Here is a 16,023-nt window from a genome sequence, read left to right on the forward strand (position 1 = left end):
AAAGTGCGGGAAGGAAGGAGGGCTTTCAATAAGAATCAGAAATGAGAAGTGCATTGACTGTATGTACTGTAAGTGTGTGTTTCCTTTCCTCAGCAGTCTCTCTGTGAAGTGTACTCGGGAGTAAAGTTTGTGTTTGATTGCCGATACCCTCACGCTCTGCACGTAGCACTGCCATTAAGCCATCATCTAGCTGGCCAGGAGCCAGAACTCAGTAGTTAAGAGGCCGACTTCCTAAACCGAAACAGCTTTTATTGATACAATGATGCACCAAGCCTGTTTACATCTGCTAATTGAAGACTGAATCTGAATATCCTGACTGAAAGTAATTAATTGGCTATAGCCTCATAAATTTCAGGTTTTATGGTGATAGCATGGTTGCTCTCAACATGCAGTAAGTTAATCCATTCTCAAACTGTACTGCCTGTGGGCACATAAAAAGAACACCAACTGAATAAAATTTCAGCATAAAGAGAAGTTTAAATTGGAACATAATTTAAAAAAAAGCTACTTTTCAGTGTTGTAGAACACAATGAGCAGGGGAGTCCACGAGCAGTGGGAAATCAGAGAAATGTTAATCATAGCAAATACGAACATATGTGGGTTAAGGAGCATGACAACGCCCTTCTTACATAAGTGAAGATTAATTCTTTTGATAATTAAAAGAGACAAGGGTGTTACTGTAAGCAGAATTATGATCCTATTGTCATAATAATCCATACAACTTTGGTTTTATTTTTTTAACTTTCAGCATTTTGCTTTCTCCTGAAAATGCAGAGTTGACAAATGGTACCTATCCTTTGCAGTTGGAGAGGACCACCAATATTAAGAGATGCCTCTTGGCCTCTATTTCACACCTCATCCTGATAACCAGCCAGAGCCTGAAAGGCATCCAGATTGTTCGCACTATGTAGGTCCTGGGGAACCATGATTTTGTTATCAGGTATTAAGAGCTCCCTAAGCCCCAACATAAGCTCATCCACCAAGGAGCTCTTTCTATTTAAGGCAATATCAATCTATGATGCAGCTACCTAAAAAAGGATTCCACGTGTCTTGAAAGTTCACCAAGGACTTCGTGAGAAACCATCAGCACACCAGTCATTACAATTATTCAGCATGATGGTAGCCTGCAAGTAGATGGCGCCTTGGGCAACACTTCTTCATCTCTGCCCTTTGTCAAATTTTCTTCATCAACCACCAGAACTACCAGGAATAGCTTTGGATCATCAGCTGATCCTTCTTTGGAGACCTTCTCTTCTTCTGTTCAGACCCTTAACTAACCCTGTGGCCATCAGAATAATGACAGATAGTAGTATATTGGGTTGGGGAGCACAGATGGGATACCATATAGTTCAGGGAAATGGGATTCTCTAAGAATCCCAACACGGTATCGGTTTCCTGGAACTGAGCACACTAAAGAACCCAACACACTGCCTGCTCCTGAACATTTTCTCATAAATGCATCTCTGTACATGTGGAAGCAACAACAAAGCTACAATGGTAAAGCTGAACCATCAAGACAGAACACAAAGCAGAGGCAAGCAAAGCAAGAATTTTTTTTTTTTGTTCCTGGAACATCCAGATCTGTCCCATAAGTATCCAAGGGAAAAGCAACTACCAGGCCAACTGGCTAAGCTGATGTGTCCTGGGAACAGAGGAAAGGGAGCTAATCAATGGATTTTTGCACACTTAATTGAGAGATAGTTCCTGCCTAACAGGAAAGTAGTAAAATATTGCTACTGACACTAGCAATCCTAAGCTTGGAGAATAGATTCATGGCCATTCCTCTGGATGGTCTAGCACATTGGTTCTCGAACTTTTGTATTGGTGACTCCTTTCACCTAGCAAGCCTCTGAATGCGACCCCCCCCCCAATAAATTAAAAACACATTTTTATATATTTAACACCATTATAAATGCTAGAGGCAAAGCAGGGTTTAGGGTGGAGGCTGACAGCTCATGACTCCCTATGTAATAGCCTTGTGACCTCCTGAGGGGCCCCGATCCCCAGTTTGAGAACCCCTGGTCTAGAATATGCCTTCCCTTGTTCCTCAAGCCTATGGTTAATTTTGCAAGTAGTCATAAGTCTCCCTTTGAGCCAGTAGGTACCCTCGTAGTTTTGTCTTCCCCCTGTAGGTGAGAGAACTTGCTTTTTCATTCAGCACTGCCATTGAAAAGAATGGAGATTTTTGGGAGAGAAAAGTGAGCAGAATGTAACCTATTGGAACTGGCAATTACCTTTCGAATGGACATGAGACAATTTGTTTAGGTTTTTAACATCATTCTTCTCTCCCTTCTGTTCCCTCCCATTTATTCTTCTGTAGATACCATTATGTTAGGCCAATATGGCTAGTCTATTCCTTGGTGTGGTGGTTGGGTGTTTAGACTTTCATAAATTCAAACAAACTAATATTTAATAGCCATATAAACCTTATACCGGACCATTATAAATTACACAATGGAAAACATTTCAGCACAATTGGGTACAAAAAGAAAGTACTTAAGAAATGTCCTCTTGTGCCTGTGTATCATACAAGACTTGACTGAGAATCAGTTTGCTTTGAGCATGAGATATCAGACTGTTAATGCTCTTTTAATGTAGTGCATGCTGTGTATCATCTTTTTTTCTCCTTGATGCCCAGAGTATTTGCAGTCTACAAACTGTACTTAACCTATTTTTTCAATATGCACACAGACCTGGGCCTCTGATGTGAATCCTGGTGGTCCTTATTCTCCAAATGTATGTTGTCCAATCCTTTTTAGTTAAGGATTGCAAACCACATATTAGACTCCACTTTTAGGCAACTTGGAAGTCATTTAAAAATATATCCTAAAGCTTGTGTGTCAGTAGAAGTAATGCAATTAATTATTAGTATTTTGGCTTTCCATCTCATGACTTATAAATGAGGATGCAATTATCATAAGGTTTTATTGCTTTGTGTTTATGTAGCACCTTTCATTTCCTCAGCGTTCTTTCTAAACTTAACTAGCTCAACTGTCTCAAGGTTGAGACTGACCTCCTTCTGACAACAAAGATTACTACACAATGCTAAGAGAGGATACTGAACTGTAAGCTCCCCTGAGCCCCACCACCCCAGGCAAGGGGGCCTGTAACTTGGGCAGGGAGCCTGTAACCTGAGCCCCACCACCGAGGGCTGAAGCCCTCAGGCTGTGGCTTCAGCCCCAGGCCCCAGCAAGTCTAACACCAAACCTGGTGACCCCATTTTGGGGTCCCAACCCACAGTTTGAGAACCGCTGAGAGGGATCACCATGCCCTCTCCTGGGATCAAGTATAGCATCTGTTTAATGACAAACAGCAACACTGTACAATAGTCTGGTACAGGAAATGAAAAATACTGGAACCAGCAGATACCTATAGAGGTAATTTATGCAGGCAGATGGTAATTATCCAAGGCAGAACTTTATTGGTTCACTGGAAATAACAGCCCTGAGGTTGGCATAAGGTTTGGGACCTATAGTGGTCCCAAATGTCAGTACCTTGCATTTACATCTTATCCTAAAATGTCACATTTTATAGTCCCTACCAGCATGACACTGAGGCACTGGCTCAATGCTAACATAGAGGAAAAAATGCCACCTTCTAACCCACCATCACCACCCAGGAATTCCTTGAAGAACTCCTCTGCAAGTTGTGACTAACCCAGCTCTACTTAGCTTGTGAAATCTGACAATTCCACAGTGTATTGTGAGGTGGCTGCAGGCCAGTAGTAAGAAAAATTAACCCGGACTTTTCCCTAGTGGAAGCATTGAGGAGAGAGAGAATGAGGTGAGGGGGAATGGGGACTCTTTATACATCTCTAGCTTTTTGTACACTTCCAGTCTTCATTTATATTTCCTTGCAGTCTTCTATGACTTGCAGAGTTCTTTCCCTGGTAAAGTCAAATCATATATTACAAATTGATTTATCATTATTTCCTTTTGTAAATATTTTTGTGCAACATATAATTGCTACGGATAATATTACTTCTCATTTAACTGGTGGTTAGGTTTCCCAAGTGGGTGTAAACAAACATCTCAGATAATGACAGTGCAGAAACAGTAGGATTCTTGATTCCTTCATGGTTTCCAAGTTCCCTACTTAGAAGACTTGAGACAGACAGACAACCAATCACAAGCTCCCCTCTATGATCTAATTACAAACAGGTAGTAAATAACACTCCAGGATTTTAGGGCTTTAATTTGTGATTGTCAGCTAGTCAGCCTTTAACCAGCTAAGTAGTTTGTATGTACACTGATGTGAGGTTTTTAATCTGGAGTATTAGACCATAGTGTATTTTTTGGCATCAACAAATTGCAGACTAATGAAAGCAAATTCACCTGCTGATTCACTTTTATTAAGAGGAGGTTATTGGCTGAGATTTACTGTTGACTATTTGCAGTGGGAAGTTAAGCCTATTCACAGTCGTTGCAGCTGATTTCACTGCCCTAAAATAACAAAACAGGGCACATTCATACTTCCTACTGCCTGATTGATTTATATTAAATCAGAATTGGCTTTTGGGGATAGACTTTCCCCCAGAGGAAAGTATTCTTAACACATCAACACAAATCCATGGGGAATAATTGTTTTTGCACTAGCTGCTCCCCTAAATACAGGATAGTGATTTCGTTGATCAGATCCAGTCTCCATTTTTTGCAGCAAGCCCAAGTGCTAAACTGGCAAATCCAATGTTCACCAATTACCTAAATTAGGGCTAGGTCACTCCGCTCATCTCCTGTTTCTTGTTTGCTTTCCAATGAATCCAAAAGCAGTACTAACAGCTGGAAGCCCTGCTGGGGCCAGCTTGATCTATACTGGAGCTGCTCCAGCCAGTGCTCTGATAAAACTTGATATCATTTCAACAGGCTTTAGGAGGGCCGCAATGATTTCCCTTCATTGTTTAAGGCTTCATTCAAATATTACTAGTGCCAGGAAAAAGGATATTTCACTTCTGCTCTTCTGCCCCTGAGTCTGCTGCTGCTGGAAAGCTCCTATTTAACCTTTTATATAAACACGTTCAGTGCTTTTGGATGCTATGGTAATTGTTCTACTCATTCATCCCCAGGGACTCTATAAGTTGCAGCTGCAGACAATACAAAATAATAATAATTAATACCTCGAGGCTTCTGCCTAGTAAAAGCACATGTTTCTTATTAGAATGTAGTACATGGGGAGGCCTGGGGAGATTCTGGCCTCAGTGTTACGATTAGATCCATATCCTCAAAGATATTTAGGCACCACTGATACTTTCAAAACCAACACTCAGCTGCTGCCTAACTCCTCCTTCTCCCACTGTCTAACTTGCCACCAGATGGCACTTGCAAAACCACCTATGTTCTGACATTGCCCCACAGCTAATGAGCTTCTTTGAGCACTAGCTCAAGCAGAGGCCTTGAAGTGGGATTCTCAAACAGACATTCCTTTGTTTAATCTCACCAGTTGGGCTTGATCCTATTGGCCTGCTCAAAGACTAACTAAGACCTGATACCCATCAGCCCCTGCAGCAAGAGGGCTGACTGCAGACCACTAAGAGGTGGGGGCAGCATAGCTCCCACACAAGACTGCCTGCCGCACAGGTAACTGTAGGACAAGCATAGGGTGACCAGACAGCAAATGTGAAAAATCGAGATGGGGGGTGAGAGGTAATAGGAGCCTATATAAGAAAAAGACCCCAAAATCAGGACTGTCCCTATAAAATCAGGATATCTGGTCATCCTAGATGAGCACGAGAGAGGTCTTGAGTGTGAGCATGTGAGAGACAGAGAGCTGGCTGAGATGGCAAGTTAGTATTCAGCATGCTGGAGTATAAATCTACAGTGTGCGGGCCATGCACTAACTGTCCTTTTGGCCCTCCTACCGTGCACTAAAAGTTCCCTCATGCACATTGACCTATGTTAGAGGGCTTTCCCTCAACCTTCCCACTTCCCTAGTTCTTGTCACGCAGGCCGCAAAGACCAGAAGTCTGTAGCACAGACAATGCGATGTTTATTGGGGTTAGTTTCCAAGCAAGCATATTCCAAAGCCTTTCTTGCTAGACAGGATGCTGTCAAACTAAGTTTTCTTTAACCATCTTAAGATCTGTTTCTTTATTTGGTGGGAGGATTTGAGGACTGGCACTTGGCACTAAGGTAAATTGAGTTTCAGACTCCTGGTATAGGAAGTCTGGGTACCTAGCTGTGGTCTGAGGATTCCACTAGGTAGCAGGGCACCTAGGGATTTTGCATTGAAACACTGAGCCGATCAGCCCCTAAGTAGACTTTGGGCCTTAGGCTGTCTACACACAGCAGCTGGGAGGTGTAGTTCACAACTCAGGAAGATGTGTACACATGCTAGCTCTGATTGAGTTAGCATACTAAATGTAGCAGGGTGGTTGCGGCGGCCTGGGCAGCAGCTCTGGCTATCCACCCAAGTACAAATCTGTCTGAGATCCTGGTATGTTCATGCCATGAGGGGGACATGCTCTTTTGGGGCACTAGGTTGAGCAAAGCTAGTGCATATATGTCTACCAGTGCTGGGGATACACCTCTCAGCTGCTGTGTAGATGTACCTTTAGTGACAACCTTTGACTTATTACACCACAAGAGCTCACTTTTATCAAACCTCAGTCACTCTGAATTTTTATTTGAACAATTCACTGCTATTCAATGATGTCTGCCCATTGAAGAAAGCCTTCCTTGGCCATTCAGCACCACAATAATGTTGTGTAAACACCTTGTTTTCAAGCCAGGCATCTCAATCAGCCAAAGAGTATTGTTCCTGTGGTACAAAGGGTTAGTATTGTCCTTCCTCTACTGCCAGAGCTCACATGGGTTCCCTCTACATGGGTTCCCTCTACATTGCAAATATAACTGTTAAGGAAGCTGGTTCCAACCAGGTTTGTCCCTTAGCCTATTTCCAGTACTGCAGTGCAGAATGGACCTCAGTGGTGTTCCTCAGTCTGGTAATGAAATATCATTGAGGTTCAGCCTACATTGCAAGTTGGGTGCCAATTTGTATCCAGGTTCCCTGAAATGACTATCGTGTGAATAGGGCCTTAGAGACCTATCCTGCAAGGTGCTAGCACGTCCTAAGAGTGCCCATTGATATTCATGGGAATTGAAATTGAGATTCTTACTTTACCTTGTAGGATTGGGCCTTAAAATTGCTATGTCCATAGGGGCTTGAACAGCAGAGCAGATTATAAATTGCATACCATGACGACTTGATATTGCCATTCTGGCAACCTTTACAGGAAAGGATAGGCAATGTGAAGGAAAGTAAATTATAGTAGCATTAAAAATAGAGAACGGTATGTGTGCAACTGTGTGTACAGTCATTTCTGCAATTGGCACACCCTTGAGGGAACAGAATCTAAGCTTAATGAACAGTGGTTCAGAGGGATCCATTGTGCTGGCTGGCTGATTGCCACCATTGCTATTACCTATTCCATGCCTCCAGTGTTAACAATAGAGGAAAAGTTGTAGGGGGGAAAGGCTAGTATGGCCATATCTTACTAGAGTTTAGTGCACTTAGGTTGTCACTACCAATTCAGACCAATAACTTAGACAAGTGAGGCGTGGTAACCTATTGATAATCCCTTGAGCATCCAGTCCCCTGTCTGCTAATATCATTCTGCTGGGATGAATTCATGTTCAATGTGTACGTGCTGCAAAGACCAATCTTTTTTTAAAGTGCTAAATACATACTCCCCCTAGTCATCTTTAGTTCTGTCTTTTGGTTCAAAATGATTCATGTTTGTGTTGATTCTTCTCACCATTAAATGTGAAATTAACCAAACCATGGCTTAAGTGGCCATATCAGCAAGTTTGAGGAGGATCAAAGGAAGAATTGTGATTCTGAAAAATTTTGGTTACTTCTGCGGCTCAGCCCATGACAGCAAACATGTTCAAGCACAACCTAAAGATTTGCATATCTCTGCACACTTCACTCCTGGGGAACCCGAATTTGCAATTGCATGTGGTGGTTTTGGACATGAGATATGTGTGCAGGAAACTTGGATTGGAGGATGGGGACGCAGCAGAACTTCAGAATAGTAGGATTGATGTCTGCTTTCACTATGACCAAGAACTTCTGATTAACAGTGACAATGCAGCCTTAGAAACCCTAGCAAACCTTTATTGAGATACTCTCCCTTGAACAACAAACTGCTGTTGAAAGTTATGTAGCTTTTAAATAATAGTAACTTGATTCCTTAGTTTATTTTGAGTAATATGCTAAAACAATTTCCCTCTCCAGTGTACTTGCTCTTATACACCAAAGGCATTACATGTATGGAATTGCCCATAGGCAGGATAATATGGGGAAAGACATTTATGTGACCGGTCCTATTGTTAGTATCTACTGGAATCTTTGGATTGATGCTCTGAATAATTTAGTATTTAGAGTCAAATCAACTATTCAGGAAGGTTTTAAAAAACAAAGTAAGGGGGAATTTAGTTGATGGATATTTTTCTTTCATTTAGGCAATGGTAGCTTGCTACCCTGGGAACGGAACTGGGTATGTTCGTCACGTAGACAATCCAAATGGCGATGGGCGCTGTATCACCTGTATTTATTACCTGAATAAGGACTGGGACTCAAAGGTATGTGCACCAAGGGTTCCAAAAGCAACCCCATATTTCTAGGCAAGGGAAGGCTGGCCCAGAAACAGTTTGTTGCTATCAGTTGTTGATTTGCATTTCATATTTTCATGAACTCTTGACCAACTGATTTAAAAACTGCACTTTTCAGTTACATTTTGGGTTTTCTTGCTGTTTTTAGTAACCCCTTTGGAAGCTTGAAACTGAAATAGTTTCCTTATTAGTTTTTTTTCTTCCATTTTCCCTTCCAGTTTGTTGTTATAGAACAGCTCATGTGCTGGGCTGCTGGCATTTTAGTTTCTTTTAGAGAAAAGGGTAATGAAGCATTTAGAAAGAAACCACATCCATCAGGATTAAGTGGAATCTGGGAGCAGTCTAAACAAAAAAATGGCAGGTCAGTTTTGGGGTCTGTCCCTTTAAGTTGACCTGCAAAGGATGTATAAAAATTGGGTTTGTGTCCTTTTTTGCTGCTTATGATTCATGAAGAGGGCGTGAAAGACATTTATTAATTTATGCTTGTTTTTCATCTTAGGGATATTAGGAATGTGAAGTCTGATCTTTCCTGGCTTTGCTAGAAAATTTCTTGCCAGAAATGTTCATGCGCTCTCTCACCTTAATTTAAAGACCTGAGTATTGTGACTGCTTCCTGGTTAGACAAAGGCTGCTTTATGCCTCTCTGAAAACATAAAAGTGCTATAAAGTGGATGTAAAAGCCCCATGGGAATATCCTTGTTCAGGGATTTTCCCTCCTCCGCATGCCCCTGGTTAAAGTAGAACTGAATGCTCTACATGCCCCCTTCTCAACATAGGGGGCACACTGAATGCATGTTGAGGACCAAGCCCCAGTGCTGCTCTGCCTTATGTTGGGAGTCAGTCAGGGCCTTGCATGGTCCTAGAATACGGAGAACACAAAGGTGGTTTAAAGCTATCTTTTGTCCCCAGCCCCAAGCACAGGAACGGATTAACTGAAGATTGGGTCCCTTGAGTCCAGAAAGACTGCCTGCTTGCCTTCCTGTCAGTCAGGCATGCAGAACGTTTGGAGACTAGAAGTCTCATGGTAGCCCATCTTCCTTTTATTTTAGATTCCTTTTACTTTAGATTCCTGATCTCTGTTTTATTTTCCTGACTGCCTTTGGCACTAGTAGAATCTGTCAAAGGTGAACTTTCCATGATGGTTTAGTATTTTAGGGGTGATCTGTTCAGGCTTATGGGCCTGCAGCTTCAGACTCCGTTTTGTGTGGCCTCTAGGAGTTACCCCAGTGGATTGAGGCCATTAGTCATGTTTTCTGGCTCCAACTGTCTCATTAGAAGCCTGACCATTTAATACATGAAAGTTGCAAGTTTTTGCTCAACTGGTCTGACCATGCTCCCATTGAATCCTATGGAAAAACTTTCATTGACTTCAGCTGAAAGCAAGATCAGACCCAGCAAAGGAAGCACTTCCTGAGTGTGAGAAGTAGCTTTGTTTCTTTATGACTGTACCTCCAGTATCAGAGCCAAAACTGAAGCTCTTCTGCAGCACTGTCTCACCCTCTCTGTACTCCTGTTCTGATTGGGAGGTCTTGCCCCCTGTATAATCCCCAGGTCTTTAAATCCTTTCCATTCAAGGGGTCACAGCACACTTCATAAGGGGAGTCGGAGAGAGTTTTCCTGCCTCTCTGGCTACATCCCATGAGTTTCTTTGCTAAATGGGGTGAGCTGTCTCTCATTTCTGTTTCCGTGCACATTGTATCATTACAAGGCAATTAATTCAGCCCTGAGCAAGGGATTTATCAGACCTTAAATAATAAACAAGATAAGGGCTTGTAAAATCAAAGAATGTTTCTTCAGATTTCTGTTGTTAGAATGCGTTCAAACCTGTTCCCAGGTTATTTCCTGGTCAGATAATACTACAGTCACCTTCTTCTTAACATGCATTGGTCATGTAAAGCAGCTATCCCTTTAAGTGCCAACACATGCTTCCTCTACTAAATCTCAACAAGTGATCTAATATTAGAGAGATGCTGCCACTGAAAAATCCTGCATTATAGAAAAACATGCAGCATGTTCTGAATAACCTACAGCATGTTCTGAATAATACCCCCACATATTGAAAGGGAAAAAAAGATAACCATCTACTTGACCTGTTGCACTTCCCTTAGTCCTCTAGGAGGATGGTAGCACAGACTTGTATCCTGTGCACTTCCACTGATGCAGGTAAATTAGCGCAAACTTAGTCCCATAAGATCATCAGAAACCAGAGTGAGATGTGACAGAAGCCACACTACAAGGACCAGAGGAGTGAGAAGAGTGGAGGATTTATATACAATTTTATATATAAAATGCAACTTTAGATTGCAGGATACACCTGCGTATTAATGTCCAGTGCAGCATTCCACTATCAGACCCAAAAGAGAATGCCTATGTGACTGCAATACCAGGGTTTTGAAATGCCATTTGACAGTCATGCAATGAAGTCTGATCTCAGACCAGTAAGAATGAACAAACAATCTTCTCACGAGTCTTAACTAATTTTAGAAATGAGACTGTGAGCTCAGGTGGTTTCCATATGATTGTGACAGAGCCTCTGTGAAGGGGGAAGTCCTGTCTCAAAAAAAGCAGTTGCTGTTTCATCGTGGCTGACTTTCTTTAAACAGATGTTTGTGCTCAATCAATCAGAATTGTTTGCTAAAATCAAAGTGAGTAACGTGAGGCAACAACACCTTTCCAGCACTGCAATGTGCTGCTATTGCATTGCCCTCAACTTTTACTTCACATTTATTGTGTGTTAGAGGAAAAAATTATCATTTTAAAATGTATGTGTGGGGGTGTATGTGAGGAAGAATAACCCTTCACTCTACTTTCAGCTGCATGGTGGAATTCTTCGAATATTCCCAGAAGGAAAGTCCTATGTAGCAGATGTTGAGCCCATTTTTGACAGGTTACTTTTTTTCTGGTCAGACCGAAGGAACCCACATGAAGTGCAACCTTCCTATGCAACCAGGTAAATAAGATGTTCAGCACTGACATGTAGCCAAAGATTAAAGAGCTTTGCTCTTTTCCAAACATATATAGTATATAAAAATATATAACCTTTATGTGGGGGAGGGGAGGGATCTGTATATATGCACACATGCATATGTACAGTATAACTACCTAATGTGAATGGAGTTTATCGGAGACTACTGAAGTTAATGTAAATTTCCTCACGAAAATGAGCAGCAGGATCAAGCCATATACGTGCATCACATATAGGGTGAAATTCCCCACTCCTTCTACCCCATTTGCTGTGGCCTGTGTATGCTGCTGTGACAGCATACTGGGACTGTAAGCCCTTCAGCTGGTGAGGAGAGAATGGCTGGCTCTGCATAAAACAGCCACAGTAAATATGAGTGGGGGGATCCTTGGAGTAGGCCTATATCATCTAGCATTACAGGAATTGTGGGTCCTGCTGCTAACCATTGGCAAGGCAAGCCAGGCCAGGCCAAGCCAGGCCAGGCTACCATAAGTTAGAGAAACCCCCAAGCTGGCTAAGTCACCCCAGGGATTGTTTCAGCACCTGGAGCACCTAGAATGGGAAGATCTTAAAGTGATTTCTGCCCTCCCTCTGCCAGATCTGTGCTAAGCTTCCCAAAGGTATAGCACAAATTATCCCCTGGATTCTACAGATACAGAGACGCACAGAGATTCCCTGGTTTGTTTTATCACCCAAAAATCAAATTAGTTCTTTATTCGTCTGCTTCCAGTTTTGCAATAGACAAACTAGTGTTTTGAGTTCTCTGTATGAGAATAACCCAGTGTTCTTAGATGTTTCAGTGTCTTCTTGGGAATCTAAGAAATAAATCATTTCCTTTTGTTCACAGATATGCCATGACTGTGTGGTATTTTGATGCTGAAGAAAGAGCAGAAGCCAAAAAAAAGTTTAGGAATTTAACTGGTATGACTTTTTTCCATAAATCTTTACTGAAAATAATTCAAGGCATTTCTGTTTCACTATGGCTACCCAGCATGAACCATGCTGTGATGTCACAGCCACTACAGAACTACATGGGCCCACACAGCTGGCCTAACTCTGTAGTGTAGACAGGTCTATATCTCTGACTGCCAAAATGAGAAGTCAAGGATAGATCATTCCAAGTGTCCTGTTCCATATACTCTCCCTGAACTTCAGATGCTGGACACTGTAGGAGACAGGATACTACGCTAGATGGACCATTGATCTGACCCAGTATGGCAGTTCTTATACAGATATATTACTTTCCCCAACTGAGTCTTCTGATTACTGCCATCACATTAGATGTTCAAAACACTTACTTACTATAACTTAACTGCATTTGCAATTGTTCATTGTAGATGCCGGGAAGACAGAAGCTGTTCTCCATGAAGACTGAACAGTGATCTGCTGGCATAGTGCTTTTATCACAACAGTTTCTGAACTCTTTGCAAATGATGAGATCCAAAGATGACTTGTCCATTTCCAGTGAAACATTAGACATTCTTCTTACCCACAGGAATGTGCTGATTTGTCTAACACCTGCATATTACATTGATGGTACTCTCAGTAGCCTCCTATCATGTCTGCATCTGGCAGAAGGAACCCTTGTTTTCTATTTGCCTTTAACTGAAGAAAGTAACCAAGATTTTAGTAAAAGAAGAATGTCACCAAAGCCTAATGCAAGTGGCTAAGCCAGCTGGCTTTTAGTAATGGTGGTAATAAAGATAACAAGTATTGGAACCAGTGGGGAAAAAACCTGAGTTTTATTTGCACTTTATGTAAATTTCTTAGCTCAATGGGAAGGAGATTTACAAATTAAAATCTGTTGCAGATGCTGATGGGCAATGCAAGATATTGGAAATGTGAAATTAAACTAAGTATTTGTAGAGGTTCATCTTCTGTTATGCTTAACGTGGGGCCATTGATGAGCTGCTAATCACTTTTGTTGCACAGAGCATTGGCTTAACTCTCCTGTATTATTACTTTCTAAAAGGATAATCTTCCATGTTGCCATCAAACTGCCTGGATTTTGTTCACATTTCAGTGGTCAAGTGGTAGCAATTCAGTTGCTTTGCTCTTTTACAGCCCCCGGACAGAGGGTGGGGAGGCAGTTGCTCATCTGTTCACAATTTTGTGATTTTGTTTTTCTTTTTGATTTGAGATGGATCAATGTTCACTTCCATTTTCCATTTGTTTTTTAAAGCAGCTGGTTTCTCTGAAAGATTGGTAAGCTGGGAAGGTTGATAGCATGCAAAATGCTTTAGCCCTTAGAGCCAAGAATTTTTAATTCAGTCTCTATATACCAACTTGTGTATGGTAGAAGTGTGAATTTGGAAGGTAAAGATATGTTTGGCAGCCTGACAAATGTATGATGAAAAGCTATCTCTAATTTAGCGTTTTGATTTCTCTCTCTCATGCCCATCCTGAGCTCGGACAATTGGTTAATTTTGTATGTGTGTGCACTTTGAATGAAAAAGTGATGCTGTCCCAATTGTTCCAAATTATTTTCCCTGCTGCATTTGAGCCACAAGATGTACCTGGAAAAAAAAAAGAAAAAAGGATTAGGCTCAGATGAACAGGAACACATTTTCTTCACTTTTTTTTTTTTTTTATTTAAAAGCTAGATGAATAACTTCCAAGGTATCCCCAAGCAGCTTAATCTTCCAAAACCAGTACATAGTCAGCAGCTCAGTATAGATCTCACTGATGTTGAGACAATTGTCATGGTCACATTGAGAATGGAAATAAATCGTTCTTGTTTTAACAATTGTACACCTAGTGTATAAACTTTCCCTCTTCATTAATATAGTTATACCAGGCTTGTTAACGTATGTCAGTACCTACTAACGTCTTCCAAGTGTATGCTTTCCTCTCTTTCCCATACTCCCATGCGTCAGGGGACCACAATGGTTTTGGGGGGACCCTGCCAATTATGATTTTTCTTCCCCATTTTAACCAACCCATGCTTGACTCAGTTTTGTCACATGCCTGGCCAGAAGGGGAGCAATGGGCAGGACATCCGTCATGGGGAAGCACATGGCTTCCACAGAACTTGATGCAGAGAATGAGTGATGATGCGAGTGCTAGGCACTGCCAAATTGAGATTATTCAAGCCTCCTAGCTAGGGACAAAAGTGCAACAGCAACACAAGATGTAAAAGCAGCAGCTTTTCTGGATGAGATATGGCAAAAAGAATTGAATATTTTGAGCCAATTGTGTTCTTTAAGAAAACAGAGGGACATCCTTATGCCCATTTGTTGAAGTCTGACTTTAAGTGAACCAGTATTGGCCAACCCCTCTTCACTCCTGGATTCCCAGTAGAAATCTGAGAGGATCATGTGGTTTTAAGTCCACTTGGCTCGACTTGTGTGTGTCTTCAGGTCACAGATCCTGCTGTGAATGAGAGATCTGCATTTGAGGAGGGGAGATGAGACAATCCCTATAAATCCTACTAGGTTCCCTCAAATAAGGCATGTAATTTGATACATTTCTTTTGTAAAGTAAAATTCTTCCACTACAGATGCATCTAAGTAGCACAGAATGGGCTTGAAGGAAACTTAATCAACTTGCAATTCTAATTCCAAAAGAGTCAAAAGTCTTAACTGAAAGCAATGGATGACTCCTTGAAAGACAAATTTATGTAAATAGTTAAATGTTGAACTCTCTGAAAGACTGGCTGCAGGGGAATATGCTTTAATAGTTTGAGTGTCTGTGTGTAAAGCTGACATTTTCTACATTTTAAAAACTTCTTTAAAGGAGTTTTTTAATTATTTGAGGGGCCAAGCATACTAAAAACTCATTGCTTCTGATAGATTTCAGAAACCCTAAACTTAATCAATGTAGCTCATTAGATAGTAATGTTAGGGAAAATCACATCAGTTGCCTACAACGAAGTAATGTGTACAATTTTTTTAAAAGGGTCTGGATATTAAAGGTACTTTTGTTATCTCTGTTGCATAAGGCACCAGAAATGTGCTTGTGGTGTGTGGAGAAATCGATGCATTTATTATAAAGAAAATGTTTGCTAAATGTTTTCAGTTTCATCCTATAGTCTCTTGGTCTAGGTAAGAGTGTTGATGGATTGATGTTTTTTTTTCTTAACCTGGAAGAGACAGACCTTTCATCTCTCAATATGTAAAATTTAAACATCAAGAAACTGAGTATACAGGATTATAAAATATTCTCCCTTTCCCTCGCCACAGATCAGAGATCAGTGGAAAGATCTCTGTGGATGTTTCACACACTAATTTTAACAAGTCATTAATGAAGCCTTATTCTTGAAGCCTCTCCCACATTTTCTTGAGGGGGATGCTTGCAAACTGCTACACAAGAACAAAGTTTTTCTTTTAGCAGCTGTACCAATAATAAAATGCATGAATTGCTTCTCTAGATAACGGACTAAAGGAGTTTCTTTCCAGCTTTGGATTTCATGGCAAAGTATTTAAAACATAGATAGCTAAGCAGTGTGTGCCA

The 16,023-nt window shown here is 41.2% G+C and overlaps 1 protein-coding gene across 2 annotated transcripts in view; it reads left to right on the top strand.

Moving 5' to 3' along the window:
- The window catches only part of EGLN3 (egl-9 family hypoxia inducible factor 3), a 32,864-nt gene extending 18,776 nt beyond the window's left edge, over positions 1 to 14,088 (top strand). For both annotated transcript variants that reach the window (XM_030559306.1, XM_030559307.1), the window contains exons 2-5: positions 8,460 to 8,579; positions 11,423 to 11,559; positions 12,419 to 12,492; positions 12,909 to 14,088. In XM_030559306.1, coding sequence (XP_030415166.1) covers positions 8,460 to 8,579; positions 11,423 to 11,559; positions 12,419 to 12,492; positions 12,909 to 12,946 — 369 coding nt within the window. In that variant the 3' untranslated portion in view covers positions 12,947 to 14,088. The remainder of the gene's footprint in view (positions 1 to 8,459; positions 8,580 to 11,422; positions 11,560 to 12,418; positions 12,493 to 12,908) is intronic.
- Positions 14,089 to 16,023: the final 1,935 nt, after the last annotated feature.

The sequence above is a fragment of the Gopherus evgoodei genome, chromosome 4 (genome assembly GCF_007399415.2).
Source record: "Gopherus evgoodei ecotype Sinaloan lineage chromosome 4, rGopEvg1_v1.p, whole genome shotgun sequence".
Taxonomy (NCBI): Eukaryota; Metazoa; Chordata; order Testudines; family Testudinidae; genus Gopherus; species Gopherus evgoodei.